The sequence below is a fragment of the Poromitra crassiceps genome, assembly GCF_964638095.1.
Source record: "Poromitra crassiceps genome assembly, chromosome: 16".
Taxonomy (NCBI): Eukaryota; Metazoa; Chordata; class Actinopteri; order Beryciformes; family Melamphaidae; genus Poromitra; species Poromitra crassiceps.
In genome coordinates this window covers 39063346-39085385 of record NC_139645.1, presented here as the reverse complement: position 1 = coordinate 39085385, position 22040 = coordinate 39063346, and the positions used below count along the sequence as shown (strand labels likewise).

Here is a 22040-nt window from a genome sequence, read left to right as displayed (position 1 = left end):
AGGCCAAATTTACCAAAGGTGGCCAGCATCATGAAGAGATGATTTAGACAAAAATATCATTTTCCTCAAAAAGTGACGTAGGCCATTATTTTAAGAGGGTGACGATATGCTATTGCAATACTCAGTATATCGCAAAATGTTTAAAATAGCAATAATATGGTATTATGACTTCAGTATGGTGATAATATGGTATCGTGGTGGGACCTACCCTTAGCTCTGTAGCAGCACCTAATTGAATGTCTTCACACTGCGAGCCGCCCAGCTCTGTTTGGTCAATAAGCCCTGATTGTCTCTGTCATGGTCAATATCTGCTGACTGTGATTATTAGCTGCTGTTCGGTCAATCAACCACCGCTAACATCTCTCCTGCTGTGTGACTACAACACCTATCTTCACAGCCCAGACCAGACTAGGGCTGCACGATATGAGGAAAAGCTGCGATGTGCGATAACACTGTTCAATATTGCGATGACGATATGACCTGCGATAAATAAAAAAATGCTATAAACAAAAATATTAATGGGTAGGGGTGCTCCGATCTGGCTAAGCCACAATCCGATCCGATTCCGATTCCTGGGGTCACGATCCGATTCCAGAATCGATTCTCGATTCCAACGATTCTCGATTCCAACGATTCTCGATTCCAGAATCTAGAATCGATTCTCAATTATGTAGTTTTATATTGCAATAACACACAAAGGTAAATCTATTCTAAGACAAAAAATGACAAATGTATTAATGCTGAACTTCAAATTCAACTTCTGAAGTATTACAGTGAGGGCCTAAATTCATTTTGCAATATGAGTGTGTTAATTTAAACATACGTATCAGTAAGTGGCACGGGATTCTCAAAGCCTGTGTTGAGGGTCATACGAACAAAAATGCACTCTTGAAGCTAAAAAAAATCCAAAACCAACAAGTTAATTATTTACATTTTTACTTCAATGTAGAACAGTCATTTCTTACACATGAGATTACTTTTAGCTTTTTAGTCAAAACGATTATTGAAAGATATTCCATATTCCAGACTGAAATGTTATAACAGAAGTGGAGTATTGGCCAGAATGACATGAACATTTGGACACTTATTCAACCGGTATCTTGCATGTTGCGTTCAGGTGCACTGTAAAAAAAATAAAAAAAAATAAATTTGCGATAACACGTGACTTTTGCGATGTGTTCATCGCGCATTTTCATATCGCGATGACGATGAAAATACGATTAATTGTGCAGCCCTAGACCAGACTCATTTATTTATCATGATGACTGCGTGGCGTCACACATTTTGAGCTGAACTAGTCCTCCTCCTTTGCTCTCCCACATTTCCATAACGTGTGGTGAGATGGTTCCTGCGCTCTCTGAGGATGGATGTGCATTAGGCAGTGTTAATGAAGAACATTTCTCCTCCAGTTGGCTGGGGAGGAGAGGGGAAACAAGGTCTCCAACAGTGACAAATGTGTTCCATTTTAATGCATTAGATTTATAGATGTTCTATTATTAGCGTTAGCATTAGCATTCACAGTTCACATTGTAGACCTGCTTCCCGCTGTGCTCGGAGAAAATGAAAGGAGGCCTCAGTGGAGATGTGGCTGTCAGTCAAACAGATCGGCGGGGACGTTGGTGTGTACTCACTCGCACACTAAATCTGACTTTGTGTTGAGAGAGAGAGGAGTCCACTTTTCAAAAAGGCAGCTCAGACGAGCGTATTTCATCTCCCCCCCTCCTCCGCCCCACCCCCTTTGTTTGCTGTGCTATGATTGGCTCTGGGAATACGGCGGCCTCTCTCCCCGCCACCTCTGCTCTGGCGTCGTCGCTCCAGGGACCAGCAGAAGCGTGGTTCCAGCTTCACCCCTCACCTCCGCCCTTCGCCACTCGCTTTCATGCCAAAGGCGGAGTCGCCCCCAATCTCTGAGCCTGCCGATTTCCCCCCAGGCCCGCCTCCTGGCCCGCCTCCTGGCCCACACCATCTTTCCTCTCTGGGGGGGGGGGGAGGGGGGGGTGGGGGGGTGGCTCGGCACAGCCCATCTCTTTGGGGGGGGGGGGGGGAGCGGGGGGAGAGTGAAGCAGGGATTTAGCATCACGATGATGCCACCACAGATGCTGTCTGTGGTGGCATCATCGTGAAGCTCTGTGCTAAGCTAAGCTCCCTAAATATAATTAAGAATTTAATGACAATCATGTCAAACAGTTCCCAGGGTGTCTCTCGCTGCCGAGCATCTGACTGAACTCCGTGTGTGTCTGTCGCTGCCTCATCCTCTCCCCTGTCCTCGCCCACCTAGTGGGGCCCTATTATGCTCATTTCCACTTCTATATTTAATTATTACTTTATTCTGGGACTCCACTAGAGTCGCTTTACGTGATTCACACTTCAACAGACTTCTTATTTATCTTGCACGGTCCCCTTGCAGCCCCTCTGTCTGAAACGCTCTGTGTTAGCTCCTGTCTCTTTAGCTAACAGCAGAAAGCACCGTGAAAAAGAGTGGAACACTAGTGTCAAACAAATGTTAAGATCTCAAAAACTATACATCACATCCCTTCTATTTTGACACGGTGAGTGAGAGCAGAAGTAGCTGAAGGGCTTGATGTATAAATATATTACGTATTGTGTGCACTGGCAGTTTTAAAATGTGTGAATTAGTCAAAACTGCAGCCTCTAAAGTCTGCTAGAGTGAATTGTGACATCAGGCACTCAAGGCTGGCTCCATAAGATCTCATTGGTTGGTTATGGTTTGAACAGCGCAGGGAGCTGGAGCAATGAACAGAAGGTTCCCAAAGTGGGGTACGTGGATGTGTTACAGGGGCCTGAGAGAAAGGGGGAAATTGAAAAATTTAACAATAAATCATGAAAATAAATGAAACGTTAAAATAAATCTGCTCACGACGCATTCATTGCAACTCTTTCACTTCTTATTTTTATGCCTCCGCCGGCCAGAGGCATTATGGATTTGGGTTGTCCGTCCGTCCGTCCGTCCGATGCTCGTTAATGTGATATCTGAGGAACGCCTTGACGGAATTTCATCACATTTGCCTCAAACGTCGACTTGGACTCAAGGATGAACTGATTAGATTTTGGTGGTCAAAGGCCAAAGTTCAAGGTCACTGTGACCTCACGAACGCCATTCCCAAATTCGTTAAAACGATATCTCAGGAGCGGCTTGATGGAATTTCTTAGCCTGATATTCAAACTGCATCGTCAATTCATAAACTGATTTCCTCTTCGTCTGAGATTGCGCTCACTTCAGAGCATTCCTATGAGGGGGCGGGCTTCGGTCTTCCCTAACCAATCGGCAGGGCAGCTGCAGCAGTCTTGCTAGTAGTCACAAGCACAAGCTAACGTAGCTAGCATTGAGCATGCGACTTAGAAATGAGCACGCAAAGCTAGAAATAAGCGTGATATTTCTAGTTATTTTATTTTCTACTTATTTTAAACTTTAGCCGTGTTTAATATGTTACATCCAAAATGCAAAAGTATATACGTACGCATAATAGGCCTCCTTTAACCCCCATGTCTCATCTGTTTGCTCCGCCTCCTTCGCCTCAGCCCCCTACACCAAACCTGTGGTGACTCTGGAGCCGGATTCTAACCTGCGGCCGGGCGACGAGGTGGCCCTGACCTGCGTGGCGTACGGCGGCTACCCGGCGGCCAGCGTGCTGTGGCAGGACGGGAGCGGGCGCAACCTGACGGACAACGTGACCGTGTCCCAGGTGGCCAACGAGGAGGGGCTGTTCAGCATCCACAGTGTGCTCACGCTCATCCTGGAGCCTAACAGCACCTACTGCTGCCGACTCACCAACCCCCTGCTGGCCGAGGAGGGCCTGGCCTCTGTCACCATCACAGGTGGGTGTGTCTTCATAGGTCTGTCTGTCTGTCTGTCTCTCTTTGTCTCTCTCGCTCGCTCCCTCTCTCTCTCTCTCCGTCTGTCTCGCTCTCAATTACATTTCAATTCAATTCAAATGGCTTTATTGGCCTGATGTAACTCTGTATATAGTGCCAAAGCAATATATACAGCACTATAGCGACACTGCATGAAATAGGCCACGCCCATCACGGGGGAAAGCTCTCCATTCACTTCCATACACCAGCGTCATTTTCCTTGAATTAAACATAGCTAAAAGCTGTTGTGTGGTGGGGCTGCACAGACAACACATGTAAAAAAAATCGCCAAGTAAAGGTATTTTTTTGTACTCCCGAGCAAAACAAGGAAGCCATTGAGAATTGGCGAGAAGAAAAATGTGGATCTAGCTGTCAAGGAAGTAAGTTGGAGTGTTCATCTTCCGTATATATGATCTTTGTGTGCAACACGTGACATAGGAGAACGCCGGGATTGTGGGGGGGACACACACATCTATCTATCTCTCTCTCTCTCTCTCTCTCTCGCTCTCTCTCTCTCTCTCTCTCTCTCTCTCTCGCTCTCTCTCTCTCTCTCTCTCTCTCTCTCTCTCTCTCTCTCTCTCTCTCTCTCTCTCTCTCTCTCTCTCTCGCTCTCTCTCTCTCTCTCTCTCTCTCTCTCTCTCTCGATAGCTGTTCAGGTGTCTCAGTCAATGCTTCTACCTTGGTCCCAGTGCTGTGTAAGCAAGCTGATACTCACAGGCTTCTCGCAGTGTTTCAGCGTTACCCTCCTCACACTACTCTGGTTTCAGTCACGCAGACGCACAGTTTCTTGTATACCTTCATAAATCATAAATATGTCCGTCAAATTTCATGCTGTGAAGGCTTGGGTTTTTTCTTTTCTTGTTTTCTCTTGCCTTTTAATTTGTGCTCCTCCTTGTTGAGAGTAACAGTTCAGCTCCACAGAACGAATGGGAAATAATGAAATGTCCAATTACGCTCCAATAAGCATAACCCATCAGTTGTTCTTGTGCATCGTTAAATTAGATCAGCGGGTGATTATGTCCCCAATGAGACTCAAATAGCTTCATAAAATATTTGAAAATGCAATACAATAATAAAAGCTTGTGCTAAGATGGAATGATTGGTCTCTCAGCAATCTGTGGGCTTTTAAGCTCATAGGAAATGTTTGCGAAACCAGGAAGTAGATTGATATGTTTACCTTGCTCTGATTGGGTGATGTAATCGTGGCGTGTGTGTGCGTGTGTCACAGTAGCCATCTGATCGGCCCAAGGGTCTAGTAGTAAGTAAACCTCCAAACCTCCCCCCGCCCCCCACCCCTCCCCCCCCCCCCCCCGGGTCGCCCCTACACGCGGTACACAGTGTTAAGTGCATGGCGCGTGCAGTGCACGGTGGTCTCTAAGGGGGGCAGCGCTGTGTGAAATGGCTCATAAAAAGGAGGAGTGGGCCGAGCCCGCTTGCTGGAGCTGAAGCCGGGCCGGTCAGGGGGAGGTCCAGCCAGAGGTCAGGGAGTGCTGCTCCACTGGGCTGGGAAATGACTCAGGACACAGGATGGCCGGGCACACCGAGAGGGAGGGCTGGCCTCTTTTAGAACAACCCAGATGCTGGGCTGGGGGAGTGGCCTCTTTTAGAACAACCCAGATGCTGGGCTGGGGGAGTGGCCTCTTTTAGAACAAGCCAGACGCTGGGCTGGGGGAGTGGCCTCTTTTAGAACAACCCAGACGCTGGGCTGGGGGAGTGGCCTCTTTTAGAACAACCCAGATGCTGGGCTGGGGGAGTGGCCTCTTTTAGAACAAGCCAGACGCTGGGCTGGGGGAGTGGCCTCTTTTAGAACAACCCAGATGCTGGGCTGGGGGAGTGGCCTCTTTTAGAACAAGCCAGACGCTGGGCTGGGGGAGTGGCCTCTTTTAGAACAACCCAGACGCTGGGCTGGGGGAGTGGAGTGGTGTTCAACACATGTTGAGAATATTATGTTGATAATACAGTGAGCTTACTCTTTTCTTTCTATCAGCTTGTGATGCGCTATTTCATGTTTGTTTGAAATACAAATGACAATTTGAGAACAGTTTTGACTAGTGAACACCTTAACTATGGCTTTTCCCCTCAATACTTTCATACTTTCTCTCAATATGTGATCCTAGCTAGAACCCTATGAGCCCCATACTGAGCAAAGCATACTAAAATTCACAATGAATGTGCAACAACTTGACTATAAGCACTATAGTATAGCTTTTGAGGGAAATTAGCGAGCGATCTGGGTGTTGATTTTATTTGGATAGTCAAGTGTTTAGAATAAGTAAGACTTATCCTCCCCACTTTTCTGATCCTTCTCCTTTTTATGCCTCCGCCGGTGGGGATAATGTCTATGTTCCCCGGGTTCTATATTCCCCGTTTTTCACTAACCTCTCCCAGCCCCCACGCCAAACCTAACCTCCCCCCATGCCTAAACCTAACCTCCCCCAGACCCTAACCCAAAACCTAACCTCTCCCACCCCCGCGCCTAAACCTAAGGTCGGCATTGCGGGTGGTCGCCACAAAAACGGGGAACATAGGACCCGGGGAACATAGGGATGACCCCCCGCCGGTGATAGCCAGGCCGTAGGCATTATGGATCCCGGGTTGTCCGTCCGTCTGTCCGTCCGAGGTTCGTTAACGCGATATCTGAGGAACGCCTTGACGGAATTTCATCAAATCAAACATCCACTTAGACTCAAGGATGATCTGATTAGACTTTACTGGTCAAAGGTCAAGGTCACTGTGACCTCTCGAACGCCATTTTCAAGCTTGTTAATGCGATATCTCTGGAATGCCTTGGCAGAAGTTCATCAAATTTGCCTCAAACATCGACTTGGACTCAAACATGAACTGATAAGATTTTGGTGGTCAAAGGTCAAGGTCACTGTCACCTCTCGAATGCCATTTTCAAGCTTGTTAACGTGATATCTCAGGAATGCCTTGATGGAATTTCATCAAATTTGTCTCAAACATCGACTTGGACTCAAGGATGAACTGATTGCATTTTGGTGGTCAAAGGTCAAGGTCACTGTCACCTCTCGAACGCCATTTCATTTTCAAGCTTGTTAACACGATATCTCAGGAATGTCTTGATGGAATTTCTTCGAATTTGCCTCAAACGTCCACTTGGACTCAAGGACATTTTGGTGGTCAAAGTTCAAGGTCACTGTGACCTCACACACCCAATTTTCAAGCTCTGTAACGCAACATCTCAGGAGCGCCTTGACAGAATGTCTTCCAATTTGCCTCAAATGGCGATTTGGACTCAAGAATGAACTAATGGCGGAGGCATAAGTCTGTGTCTAGTTTAAGGTTAAGGTTAAGAAGGTTAGGCTTGAGCATAATAGACTTAAACTACAGTATATTTTCGAGCCATTCTGTTATTGTTCCCTGCAGTTTAACCATGCCCTCGTCTTTCGAGTCACCAGCCTCCACTGGTTTTGTTGTGGCAACCTCCACCACAGTCTGGTTCCCTCCTTTTAGTTCCAGTCAAGCTTCTCCTCTTCCCTGCAGGCCAACACATGCTTTGCAGCAGCAGGACATTTTAGGCCCGGTCCAAAAGGAACGCTGTCATGATGAAAGGTGATCCATTCAGCACAGAAGGAGTCTCTCTGAAAGCAGCCCAGCTGAAGAAAAGAGGTTTCCAGCCAAAACCAAAGAGCAATGGGAGGTGTGCAGAGGGATCTCAGATTGAGAGACCGACAGCAAAGCGAGCAAACCCACAGAGAAAGCACAGGACCCCAGATAGAAGTGGAGTCAGTCATGATTGTTAGCACTCGGGTGTACACGGATCAGATTAATTTCTCTGTAGTAGCTTGGAGACGGCCTAAGTTGTCAGTAAACACACTTTACAGTATTTTGTGTGCTGCGATACACACGGGGGCTTGTTTGAAATTAAAATGTATTTTGCATTTGTTGACAACAGCTGGTGTGTGCTTAACAGCTTCTGTAATTAATTTTGACCTAGCAGAAGTGGTCTGCCGGAGTCGCAGAGTGAGGCGTGTTGATAGAGTGAGTGAACACACTGCTGCTGTACACGTAGCAACACAGCACACGGCACAGTGGAGAATCCTGTTATGAGGAGGGCTGAAATCTGCTTAACATTCTAAATGGACTAGGAGAGTGAAAGAAGAAGAAGAAGAAGAAGAAGAAGAAGAAGAAAAAGAAAAAAATGGAGTGAGAGAGAGAGAGAGAGAGAGAGAGAGCGAAAGAATGGTATAGTAAGAGAAAGAGAGAGGGAGAGGGAGGTAGAGAGTGAATGGTATAGTAAGAGAAAGAGAGAGGGAGAGGGAGGTAGAGAGTGAATGGTATAGTAAGAGAAAGAGAGAGGGAGAGGGAGGTAGAGAGTGAATGGTATAGTAAGAGAAAGAGAGAGGGAGAGGGAGGTAGAGAGTGAATGGTATAGTAAGAGAAAGAGAGAGGGAGAGGGAGGTAGAGAGTGAATGGTATAGTAAGAGAGAGAGGGAGGTAGAGGGAGGTAGAGAGTGAACAAGCACGTTAAGATTTCACACTCTCCCCAATCTCTGATTGAAAAATTACAATAATAATATAAATCTCCCCCAGGCAGAAAAGGAGTTTGACAAGGTTAATTCTGAGAAAATGAACCCTTTACCCACAATGCACTGAACACCATGTGGGCTGGCATGCGCTCCATGCACCGAGAGTCTGTGTTAAGTCAGCCATGTTAATCTCACCTCTTTCCTGCTCACCACCAATTTGAATAGTCGGGTAGCGACATATGCACACGGCCCAGGTCTGCTGCTGAGACAGGCCTAGCCAAGTGCTGCTCAGGTCTGCTGCTGAGCCACGCCTAGTCAAGTGCTGCTCAGGTCTGCTGCTGAGGCACGCCTAGTCAAGTGCTGCTCAGGTCTGCTGCTGAGGCACGCCTAGTCAAGTGCTGCTCAGGTCTGCTGCTGAGGCACGCCTAGTCAAGTGCTGCTCAGGTCTGCTGCTGAGACAATGCCTAGTCAAGTGCTGCTCAGGTCTGCTGCTGAGCCACGCCTAGTCAAGTGCTGCTCAGGTCTGCTGCTGAGCCACGCCTAGTCAAGTGCTGCTCAGGTCTGCTGCTGAGACAATGCCTAGTCAAGTGCTGCTCAGGTCTGCTGCTGAGGCACGCCTAGTCAAGTGCTGCTCAGGTCTGCTGCTGAGGCACGCCTAGTCAAGTGCTGCTCAGGTCTGCTGCTGAGGCACGCCTAGTCAAGTGCTGCTCAGGTCTGCTGCTGAGACAATGCCTAGTCAAGTGCTGCTCAGGTCTGCTGCTGAGACACGCCTAGTCAAGTGCTGCTCAGGTCTGCTGCTGAGCCACGCCTAGTCAAGTGCTGCTCAGGTCTGCTGCTGAGGCACGCCTAGTCAAGTGCTGCTCAGGTCTGCTGCTGAGGCACGCCTAGTCAAGTGCTGCTCAGGTCTGCTGCTGAGGCACGCCTAGTCAAGTGCTGCTCAGGTCTGCTGCTGAGACACGCCTAGTCAAGTGCTGCTCAGGTCTGCTGCTGAGCCACGCCTAGTCAAGTGCTGCTCAGGTCTGTTGCTGAGGCACGCCTAGTCAAGTGCTGCTCAGGTCTGCTGCTGAGGCACGCCTAGTCAAGTGTTGCTCAGGTCTGCTGCTGAGGCACGCCTAGTCAAGTGCTGCTCAGGTCTGCTGCTGAGCCACGCCTAGTCAAGTGCTGCTCAGGTCTGCTGCTGAGCCACGCCTAGTCAAGTGCTGCTCAGGTCTGCTGCTGAGACAATGCCTAGTCAAGTGCTGCTCAGGTCTGCTGCTGAGGCACGCCTAGTCAAGTGCTGCTCAGGTCTGCTGCTGAGGCACGCCTAGTCAAGTGCTGCTCAGGTCTGCTGCTGAGGCACGCCTAGTCAAGTGCTGCTCAGGTCTGCTGCTGAGACAATGCCTAGTCAAGTGCTGCTCAGGTCTGCTGCTGAGACACGCCTAGTCAAGTGCTGCTCAGGTCTGCTGCTGAGCCACGCCTAGTCAAGTGCTGCTCAGGTCTGCTGCTGAGGCACGCCTAGTCAAGTGCTGCTCAGGTCTGCTGCTGAGGCACGCCTAGTCAAGTGCTGCTCAGGTCTGCTGCTGAGGCACGCCTAGTCAAGTGCTGCTCAGGTCTGCTGCTGAGACACGCCTAGTCAAGTGCTGCTCAGGTCTGCTGCTGAGCCACGCCTAGTCAAGTGCTGCTCAGGTCTGTTGCTGAGGCACGCCTAGTCAAGTGCTGCTCAGGTCTGCTGCTGAGGCACGCCTAGTCAAGTGTTGCTCAGGTCTGCTGCTGAGGCACGCCTAGTCAAGTGCTGCTCAGGTCTGCTGCTGAGGCACGCCTAGTCAAGTCAAGTCAAGTCAAGTTGATTTGTATAGCCCTAATTCACAAGCATGTCCCAGAGGGCTTCACAGAAAATATGTCTAGCTAATTCTAGCTGACACAACAGTAGCAAATTACAGTAGTAATAATGATAACACATTGAACAATTGATAAAGAAATATAGAAAATATAGAAATATAGGATAGAGCAGAGGAGAGAGCAGGAGGAGGGAGGGAGAGCAGGGGGAATGTGAGATAGTGATGAGGTGGGGAGGGAATGGGAAATGCTGGAGAGTAGAGGAGGTGGGGAAGGAGCAAGAGGAGAGAGCAGGAGAGGGGAGGGAGAGCGGGGGGGGGGTGTGTGTGGGGGAGGAGGGAGCAGGGAGAGAGTGATGAGGTGGGGAAAGAATGGGAAATGCTGGGGAGTAGAGGAGGTGGGGAAGGAGCAGGGGAAGGGGGAAAGAGGAGAGAGCAGGAGAGGGGAGGGGGGAGGGAGAGCGGGGGGATGTGGGGGAGGAGAGAACAGAGAAGGAGAGGTGGGGAAGGAGCAGGGGAAGGGGAAAAGAAAGAGAATGGGTGCCATGCTTTAAAATAGGAGCCAAGCCTAGCCAAGTGCTGCTCAGGTCTGCTGCTGAGGCCTGAAATAGGCCCCAAGCTTCAGTTGTGGGAAAAAGCCAAATGAACGACTGGTATTACTGAGCAGTCGATGATGAGAAGCAGCAACGTCGGTCCTTAAATGAACCGTGGACTGTCTGTCTGTCTGTCTGTCTGTCTGTCTGTCTGTCTGTCTGCCGTCTGTCTGTCTGTCTGTCTGTCTGTCTGCCGTCTGTCTGTCTGTCTGTCTGCCTGTCTGTGTGTCCCCCTCCCTCCTCCCCCTCCCCCTCCACCTGTCTGCCTGTGTGTCCTCCTCCCCCTCCACCTGTCTGTCTGTGTGTCCCCCTCCCTCCTCCCCCTCCACATGTCTGTCTGTGTGTCCCCCTCCCTCCTTCCCCCTCCCCCCTCCCCCCTCCACCTGTCTGTCTGTGTGTCCTCCTCCCCCTCCCTCCTCCCCCTCCACCTGTCTGCCTGTGTGTCCTCCTCCCTCCTCCCCTCCCTCCCCCTCCCCCTCCCCGTCCACCTGTCTGTCTGTGTGTCCCCCTCCCCCCCTCCCCCTCCACCTGTCTGTCTGTGTGTCCCCCTCCCTCCTCCCCCTCCCCCTCCACCTGTCTGCCTGTGTGTCCTCCTCCCCCTCCCTCCTCCCCCTCCTCCACGTGCTCCTCTCTTGACCGCCTGGAGCAAAGCAGCCATTTAAAGCAGACAGACTAAATGACACCTCCATCATCCTCTCTCTCTCTCTCTCTCTCTCCATCATCCTCTCTCTCTCTCTCTCTCTCCATCATCCTCTCTCTCTCTCTCTCTCTCTCTCTCTCTCCATCATCCTCTCTCTCTCTCTCTCTCTCTCTCTCTCTCTCTCCATCATCCTCTCTCTCTCTCTCTCAACCTCCTGACTTTATTCCCTCCACAGAAGAAGAAGAATGCCTCTGGACTTCTCCCGGATCAAGAGTCTATATCCTATCAACAAAAATTACCCATCCCTTTTTCTGAACGCACAGCTTGAGATAACGTATCCCACATCTACTGGGGTGTTGGCTGGGCTTTAGGGCCTGCTCTCTCTCTCTCTCTCTCTCTCTCTCTCTCTCTCTCTCTCTCTCTCTCTCTCTCTCTCTCTCTCTCTCTCTCTCTCAGCGAGGATGGCGCCATCTCCCTGGCATCACTATGCTGGCACAGCATTTCTACAGAGACGGAGGCAGGGAGATAGAAAGGGAGGGAGAGGCAGAGGGGGGGAGACAGAGGGGGGAGGGGTGAGACCAAAGGAGGAGGGGGGAGACAGAGGGAGGAGGGGGAGGGGGGAGACCAAGGGAGGAGGGGGGAGACATAGGGAGGAGGGTGGGAGACAGAGGGAGCGAGGGGGGGAGACAGAGGGAGGAGGGTGGGAGACAGAGGGAGCGAGGGGGGGAGACATAGGGAGCGAGGGGGGGAGACATAGGGAGCGAGGGGGGGAGACATAGGGAGCGAGGGGAGGGGGAGACAGAGGGAGTGAGGGGGGGAGACATAGGGAGCGAGGGGAGGGGGAGACAGAGGGAGCGAGGGGGGGAGACATAGGGAGCGAGGGGAGGGGGAGACAGAGGGAGCGAGGGGGGGAGACATAGGGAGCGAGGGGAGGGGGAGACAGAGGGAGTGAGGGGGGGAGACATAGGGAGCGAGGGGAGGGGGAGACAGAGGGAGGAGGGTGGGAGAAATAGGGAGGGGAGAGACCGAGGGAGGAGGGGGTGAGAAATAGGGAGGGGAGAGACCGAGGGAGGAGGGGGTGAGAAGTGGATGACAGAGAGTGAGATGGAGACGAGAGTGTTTGCTGAGCTCGGAGCTGTGGCGCCGGGGCGAGAGAGAGAGAGAGAGAGAGAGAGAGAGAGAGAGAGAGAGAGAGAGAGAGAGAGAGAGATACAGGCACATCACCCCATTTGGTCTCAAAGACATTCTGCTGCATTTTGCCATTTGGCCGGCCGGCTCGGCTCAGAGCACGGACCCAAACACCTTCTCCTCCCACCTTCCAAACACCTTCTCCTCCCATCTTCCAAACACAGACCCAAACACCTTCTCCTCCCACCTTCCAAACACACCAGAGCACGGACCCAAACACCTTCTCCTCCCACCTTCCAAACACACCAGAGCACGGACCCAAACATCTTCTCCTCCCACCTTCCAAACACAGACCCAAACACCTTCTCCTCCCACCCTCCAAACACACCAGAGCACGGACCCAAACACCTTCTCCTCCCACCTTCCAAACACACCAGAGCACGGACCCAAACATCTTCTCCTCCCACCTTCCAAACACATCAGAGCACGGACCCAAACACCTTCTCCTCCCACCTTCCAAACACCTTCTCCTCCCATCTTCCAAACACAGACCCAAACACCTTCTCCTCCCACCTTCCAAACACATCATAGCACGGACCCAAACACCTTCTCCTCTCACCTTCCAAACACATCAGAGCACGGACCCAAACACCTTCTCCTCTCACCTTCCAAACACATCATAGCACGGACCCAAACACCTTCTCCTCTCACCTTCCAAACACATCATAGCACGGACCCAAACACCTTCTCCTCCCACCTTCCAAACACCTTCTCCTCCCATCTTCCAAACACAGACCCAAACACCTTCTCCTCCCACCTTCCAAACACACCAGAGCACGGACCCAAACACCTTCTCCTCCCACCTTCCAAACACACCAGAGCACGGACCCAAACATCTTCTCCTCCCACCTTCCAAACACAGACCCAAACACCTTCTCCTCCCACCCTCCAAACACACCAGAGCACGGACCCAAACACCTTCTCCTCCCACCTTCCAAACACACCAGAGCACGGACCCAAACATCTTCTCCTCCCACCTTCCAAACACATCAGAGCACGGACCCAAACACCTTCTCCTCCCACCTTCCAAACACCTTCTCCTCCCATCTTCCAAACACAGACCCAAACACCTTCTCCTCCCACCTTCCAAACACATCATAGCACGGACCCAAACACCTTCTCCTCTCACCTTCCAAACACATCAGAGCACGGACCCAAACACCTTCTCCTCTCACCTTCCAAACACATCATAGCACGGACCCAAACACCTTCTCCTCTCACCTTCCAAACACATCATAGCACGGACCCAAACACCTTCTCCTCTCACCTTCCAAACACATCATAGCACGGACCCAAACACCTTCTCCTCCCACCTTCCAAACACATCAGAGCACGGACCCAAACACCTTCTCCTCTCACCTTCCAAACACATCATAGCACGGACCCAAACACCTTCTCCTCTCACCTTCCAAACACATCATAGCACGGACCCAAACACCTTCTCCTCCCACCTTCCAAACACATCATAGCACGGACCCAAACACCTTCTCCTCTCACCTTCCAAACACATCATAGCACGGACCCAAACACCTTCTCCTCCCACCTTCCAAACACATCAGAGCACGGACCCAAACACCTTCTCCTCTCACCTTCCAAACACATCAGAGCACGGACCCAAACACCTTCTCCTCCAACCTTCCAAACACATCAGAGCACGGACCCAAACACCTTCTCCTCTCACCTTCCAAACACATCAGAGCACGGACCCAAACACCTTCTCCTCCCACCTTCCAAACACCTTCTCCTCCCATCTTCCAAACACAGACCCAAACACCTTCTCCTCCCACCTTCCAAACACACCAGAGCACGGACCCAAACACCTTCTCCTCCCACCTTCCAAACACATCAGAGCATGGACCCAAACACCTTCTCCTCCCACCTTCCAAACACATGCAGGTGGATGGAGGTGGAGGTCGACTCTAAATCGCCAATAATTATGCATGTGATGATCTGTCTGTGTGTCTATAGGGTGTTTATGTTAGAATGCCCATGACCCAGACACGTAAAAGATAAGCACACAATCTCATTGACTGCTGCTTGAGCTGACTTTGCTTCTGACGGGAGGTGTGTTCCACATCTTCAGCCTGTCCAGTCTACATACCTGACTTTGCTTCTGACAGGAGGTGTGTTCCATCTTCAGCCTGTCTAGTCTACAGACCTGACTTTGCTTCTGACAGGAGGTGTGTTCCACATCTTCAGCCTGTCCAGTCTACAGACCTGACTTTGCTTCTGACAGGAGGTGTGTTCCACATCTTCAGCCTGTCCAGTCTACAGACCTGACTTTGCTTCTGACAGGAGGTGTGTTCCATCTTCAGCCTGTCTAGTCTACAGACCTGACTTTGCTTCTGACAGGAGGTGTGTTCCACATCTTCAGCCTGTCTAGTCTACAGACCTGACTTTGCTTCTGACAGGAGGTGTGTTCCACATCTTCAGCCTGTCCAGTCTACAGACCTGACTTTGCTTCTGACAGGAGGTGTGTTCCACATCTTCAGCCTGTCCAGTCTACAGACCTGACTTTGCTTCTGACAGGAGGTGTGTTCCACATCTTCAGCCTGTCCAGTCTACAGACCTGACTTTGCTTCTGACAGGAGGTGTGTTCCACATCTTCAGCCTGTCCAGTCTACAGACCTGACTTTGCTTCTGACAGGAGGTGTGTTCCACATCTTCAGCCTGTCCAGTCTACAGACCTGACTTTGCTTCTGACAGGAGGTGTGTTCCACATCTTCAGCCTGTCCAGTATACAGACCTGACTTTGCTTCTGACAGGAGGTGTGTTCCACATCTTCAGCCTGTCCAGTCTACAGACCTGACTTTGCTTCTGACAGGAGGTGTGTTCCACATCTTCAGCCTGTCCAGTCTACAGACCTGACTTTGCTTCTGACAGGAGGTGTGTTCCACATCTTCAGCCTGTCCAGTCTACAGACCTGACTTTGCTTCTGACGGGAGGTGTGTTCCACATCTTCAGCCTGTCCAGTCTACAGACCTGACTTTGCTTTTGACAGGAGGTGTGTTCCACATCTTCAGCCTGTCCAGTCTACAGACCTGACTTTGCTTCTGACAGGAGGTGTGTTCCACATCTTCAGCCTGTCTAGTATACAGACCTGACTTTGCTTCTGACGGGAGGTGTGTTCCATCTTCAGCCTGTCCAGTCTACAGACCTGACTTTGCTTCTGACAGGAGGTGTGTTCCACATCTTCAGCCTGTCTAGTATACAGACCTGACTTTGCTTCTGACAGGAGGTGTGTTCCATCTTCAGCCTGTCCAGTCTACAGACCTGACTTTGCTTCTGACAGGAGGTGTGTTCCACATCTTTAGCCTAGCCTGTCCAGTCTACAGACCTGACTTTGCTTCTGACAGGAGGTGTGTTCCACATCTTCAGCCTGTCCAGTCTACAGACCTGACTTTGCTTCTGACAGGAGGTGTGTTCCACATCTTCAGCCTGTCTAGTATACAGACCTGACTTTGCTTCTGACGGGAGGTGTGTTCCATCTTCAGCCTGTCCAGTCTACAGACCTGACTTTGCTTCTGACAGGAGGTGTGTTCCACATCTTCAGCCTGTCTAGTATACAGACCTGACTTTGCTTCTGACAGGAGGTGTGTTCCATCTTCAGCCTGTCCAGTCTACAGACCTGACTTTGCTTCTGACAGGAGGTGTGTTCCACATCTTTAGCCTAGCCTGTCCAGTCTACAGACCTGACTTTGCTTCTGACAGGAGGTGTGTTCCACATCTTCAGCCTGTCCAGTCTACAGACCTGACTTTGCTTCTGACAGGAGGTGTGTTCCATCTTCAGCCTGTCCAGTCTACAGACCTGACTTTGCTTCTGACAGGAGGTGTGTTCCACATCTTCAGCCTGTCCAGTCTACAGACCTGACTTTGCTTCTGACAGGAGGTGTGTTCCACATCTTCAGCCTGTCCAGTCTACAGACCTGACTTTGCTTCTGACAGGAGGTGTGTTCCACATCTTCAGCCTGTCCAGTCTACAGACCTGACTTTGCTTCTGACAGGAGGTGTGTTCCACATCTTCAGCCTGTCCAGTCTACAGACCTGACTTTGCTTCTGACAGGAGGTGTGTTCCATCTTCAGCCTGTCCAGTCTACAGACCTGACTTTGCTTCTGACAGGAGGTGTGTTCCACATCTTCAGCCTGTCCAGTCTACAGACCTGACTTTGCTTCTGACAGGAGGTGTGTTCCACATCTTCAGCCTGTCCAGTATACAGACCTGACTTTGCTTCTGACGGGAGGTGTGTTCCATATCTTCAGCCTGTCCAGTCTCCAGACGTTTCAAGCATAGGCGACTAGGACACTGATTAAGATCAAGGGAATAGAGTGGTGAATCCATCAATGTGCTGGCAGCAGCATTTTCTTGAAGAGAGAGGGTCACACTCACAAATGATCAAAGAGAATATAGAATGTGAACGTTTGTCTCCTTTATTGGGAATAAAAACATGTTTAATACAGGAATGCTTATCTGATGTATATTATCCAAGTATCTAGTCAGTACAAGAGTGAAGTCGTCATATGTTGGGCATTTAGATGTTAAAGGGATACGCCACATTTTTGGGAATTTCACCCATTTGCCATATCGCCCATACATAACCAAGATACACAATTATACCTTTACCGTCACTCTCCGTACAGTATACAGTGAGCTACAGTCGTCCAGTTATTAGTTAGTATTGGACGAAACGGTACAGTCGTTCAAAGTCACCAAAAAAACAAATTTCTAACGGCGCCAAAAAGCTCTATGTACATGTTGTGACTCGAGTACTCGCCACGAGATGAAATAATAATCCAAAATGCTGACAAGCGCTCTTTTTTTAAGGTAGATAGGATAGGATTTACTCTGCCTACAAATTCGGCTCGCCCTATAGTGCTCGGCTCGGGGTCCACAAGGGGGTCTAACCCTACATCAGTAGTTTAGCGTTAGCTTGTTAGCTAATCTAAAGCTGTCGGCCATTTTGCCCACGGGGGGCCATTTGGCACCCCAAACCTAAGCAAACAAACCGCTTTTGTATTGGGGACTTCCTCATATGGATTGCAACATATTAAAATGTTATGAGGTGCATTAATACAGCTGCATTAATACAGGTGCATTAATACAGCTGCATTAACACATTGAATGCCAGCCATGTTTTCATTCCTGTAGGTAAGTTGTGCCAGGGGTGTTTTTGATCGGCTCTTCATTTTAGAAGAGCCGAGGATTCTTTTCTGTTAAGAATTCATGAACACCAATCATCTAAAAATAACTAATAGAATGTGTGCTTTCTCTGTCTAAAAGAGTTAGTTTGCAGAGTTAGTAGTTATGTAGATATTAGCCGTTGAGTACAGCATGGTTTCAGCGTCTGGAAATTTATTCAGAGATAAATGGCTTTTTGTGAAACAGTCACTTTAACCATTCATTTTTGGCATCAGTAAGACCGTCAGACATTCTAAACAATAGTTTTGAACAGTAATTTCCTCCATAACAACAGGAAACACCCCTCTCATTCAAACTCCTCCCTCCGTGTGTCTTCTCCTCCTTCCTCCTGGCTCTAACAGCGGGCGTGTCAGAAGCGCATTGCTGCTGCCTGCCTGCCTGTCTGCCTGTCGGGCAAGACGAGTCTGAAATGGATTACTGTAAAATCGCGTCGCAATTTCCTTGAATGGCTTGCTCCCGCGGTGTGTGTGTGTGTGTGTGTGTGTGTGTGTGTGTGTGTGTGTGTGTGTGTGTGTGTGTGTGTGTGTGTGTGTGTGTTCGCGCGTTGCTGCGCGGCTCTGGGGGGAAGGGATCTCTGTCCGTTCTGTGTGTGTGTGTCCGGGCTTCTGACTGTAAAATCGCCAAGCCATTTCCGCGGGAGGCGGCTGCTTTTGTGGCTTTTGGGTCCCGTGGCTGTGACTTCTCTCGGTCTCTGTCGCCACTTAGTGGTCGGTAAAATAGATTACACACATGCTCTTGCTCCAAATAGTTATCTCGAAGATGTAAAAGGGGTTGATTGATGTCCCACCGTCAAAAAAAAAAAATGTTTATGTAAGACGAGTTAGTGCGTCCTTGGCACTTAAGCGCTGGATTATGTAAGACGAGTTAGGTCGTCTATGGCACTTAATGAGTTAATACAGGTGCATTATAATGTATCCAAAATTACATTCAAAGCAGTAAAAACAGCAACACTAACAAAGTGATGATGATGATCTCGTTAAAGGCACAGTGGTAACCTAATGAATGAATGGACTAAAACATGTATGTAAATGTGCAAAAATGTCAACGTAAAAATGAAATTGTACATGTATATAAATAAAATATGTATATATATATAATATATGTATGGATGGAATGATTAAAGATTCAGTTGACATTTGAAATCACTTATAGAAGTGAGACTGCTGAGAATCCAATATCAGTGGCGTCTTGCACAATTTCTTAGTTGGCACGCCTTTACTTTTTCTGATTTGGCTGCGAGAACATTTAGGGGTGATTTCTAAAGCCTTCAATATGTCACAGTCACTGCAGAGGGGGACAGTCTCACACAGACAGAAGCTCTTAACGCCACTAATTCTATCTACTGTAGAAATCAATAGCCCTCGCAGCATGGAGAATTGAAGAAAGCGTTTTCCAATGTGTTGCAGTCATATATACTGTACTGTACGAGGGGGCCTTCATTACAAAGACCAGCACTCAGCAAGATGCACACACACATGCTAAAGCTGAAGCACCCCGTGATTCAAATGAAAGGCGCAGCACGTCTCGGCTTGCGAGACTTTTATGTTTTTGTCAAATGGTTTTTCGACCAACTGTCACGACGCGGACCCTCGCCCAGCCGGGCCTGCTGCTCGTGCTGCTGAGCTCAGTGAGAATGAAACACTGGACTCCCTCATATTCTCTTGATATTTCTCCAAGTTTTTCCCCTCTTCTTTTCTGATGTGTCTGATGTGTTTCTGATGTTTTCTGATGTGATCTGATGTTTTCTGATGTGCCCTTCTTGTAGTTTCCTCAGAACTTTCTCTAAATGCATTTCATCCCTAAACACAGAAAAATAAAGGTGGTGCAAACTGGAACATGGTTCTTTGGAGTGATGCCATAGAAGTTCTGGTTCAACAGAGAAGACAGAGGTTCTTTAAAGAACCGTTTCTGCATTCCTCTGCTCAGACACCTGCATTGGGTTTTTTGTTTATTCACCCTTGATTAGCCTCATTAGCTCATTTATGTCATCAACCAGTAAGTGCCCAAAAATAGGATTCTGGTTGTAGTGTTCATCTCCGGAATATGCATGTGTAACATCATGTCACTCAGTAACTGTATGAATGCAATGCACTTACATTCTCAACCAACCTTCCCTGAAGGTTAAAGGACCTCTCACCAGAAGTCTAATTTCCATAAACATTCATCGTTATGGTGGAGATCGACTCTTAACAGAGGTTCTAATAGGTGCTCTGTGCCAGAGCATCGTTATGGTGGAGATGGACTCTAACAGAGGTTCTAATAGGTGCTCTGTGCCAGAGCATTTGGGACTGCATAACACTTAGCAGTATTTTTTTCTTCATTAGATGTCTGCCAGCTCGCTTCTTCCCCTTCTCCCTGACTGTGTTATTATCTGCTCCAGAGCTCGGTCCTGACATCGCCGGGTGGCCCGTCTAAATTGGTACCTGCCAGCGCCAAGTCACAAGTCTCTATTGTTTTGACAAGTCTCTCAACGAGTCTGTTCTCTGATCAGCCTACTGCCACAAACTTGATTTACCCCCCCCCCCCCCGAATCTCAAGGGGTAAAAAGACGAAAATCGGGGGGCAGTTTGAAGCATTTTTCGTGTTAAATTGGGATAAAAGTGTTTCCATGTGACCGCTGTCAAAAATCACTGGCCAAATGTTAAGATGCAATGATCTGCTGTAGGTATGGGCTTTGATTAGACTAATTCTTGGTGGTGTGGGAAAATTGCAATTATTCAGGAAAAAAAAAAAAATAGATATTCAGGGTTTTCTCTGATCAGATTTTGCATCAAAAGCTCAGTCTGTCAACTTTAGGGTGACATGTTTCCCAGGTCCATGTTTTTGCCGCCCGCGTCTATAAAAAAACAAACACTGCCCTGTTCCTTGTTCTCCAGTGAACCTTTTTACAGGCCTAATTTAAATGCAATTAACGGCGCCTTCGGAGAAGTGGAAAACAGCAGTATAAATGAATCCGTTGTCAGCAGAGCGGCGAGCAGGCAACTTCCCCGATGGAGCACTGTATTAATTAGTGTCCAATGCACAAACAGGCCTTCTGCCTCTCGCTGAATGCGCGCTCTGTCTTATCGGGATCCCAGCCGTGCAAAACAACCAAATAGAGAGATGAAGTCATGTGGGCAATCTCAAATAAATGCAGGTAGGCAGCAACGACAGCATTGTAAGCACATTATTTGATTTCCTATCAGGATTATTAACTCGGGCCACTTGCTGCTGTCACTGCTCTGAGATGTTTGAACGTCCTCCTCTGGGCCTTCAGTAATGTCCCCCAAAGCCCAAGATGAGATGACATCCTCAAATGTCTTCTTTTGTCCTGACCAACAGTCCACAACCCAAAGAGAATCAGTTTACTGTCATAGGATACTAAAGAAACCAGAGAATATTCACCCAGCAAGAAGATCGTGGATTCGAACCCCGGTCCGTCCCAGGTCCTTTCTATGTGGAGTTTGCGTGTTCTCCCCGTGTCCGTGTGGGTTTCCTCCGGGTGCTCCGGTTTCCTCCCACCACCAAAAAGACATGTATGTTAGGGTTAATACTCCTGTCAGTGCCCCTGACCAAGGCGCTGGCAATCGAACTGGAGTTGGTCCCCGGGCGCTGCACAGTGGCTGCCCACTGCTCCTAGTTCTAGGAAGGTTCCTAGTAAAGGATGGGTCAAATGCAGAGGATGAATTTCCCCATGGGAACAATAAAGGATAACTTAACTTAACATTTAAAGTCCCTGGAAACCAGAAATTATTTTGTATTATTTAGCATTTTGAGTTAATCACATCACAGGAACCTATGTTAATAAGCCACCAGCCAAATTTGAATGATGATGAACGTCGCAAAGTATATAAATTTAGGTTTGACAGTCATGGCAAAAGTCATGAGAATCAATTATATTTTAGAGTGTATTTTCTCCCGCAGACTGTGTGGGCGTGTCCCGTCTGCAGCAGAGGAGACCTGCTGGAGGAGACCTGCTCAGAGGAGACCTCTCACTCCATTAACGGAGAGAGAGAGAGAGAGAAGGAAAGAGAGATGGAATGTGTGTGTGTGTGTGTGTGTGTGTTCGCGCGTTGCTCTACGCATAGCATAGACAGAGAGGGTTTACAGAGAGGAAGAGATCTCTGCGCTGCGAGTGCACAGCGCTACTGTGTGTGTCAGTGTGTGTGTGCGTGCGCGCGTGCGTGCATGCGTGTGTGTGATTCGATTAAATCTTATGACGTGATAAGATCATGTATTTTAGCACCGCGCGCACCGCTCTCTTCA

General features: G+C 49.1%; 1 protein-coding gene across 3 annotated transcripts in view; it reads left to right on the top strand.

Annotated features, from left to right (window-relative positions):
• The window catches only part of cd276 (CD276 molecule), a 164635-nt gene that overhangs the window by 60843 nt on the left and 81752 nt on the right, over positions 1-22040 (top strand). For all 3 annotated transcript variants that reach the window (XM_083653048.1, XM_083653049.1, XM_083653047.1), the window contains one exon: positions 3541-3837. In XM_083653048.1, the coding sequence (XP_083509174.1) occupies positions 3541-3837 (297 nt within the window). The remainder of the gene's footprint in view (positions 1-3540; positions 3838-22040) is intronic.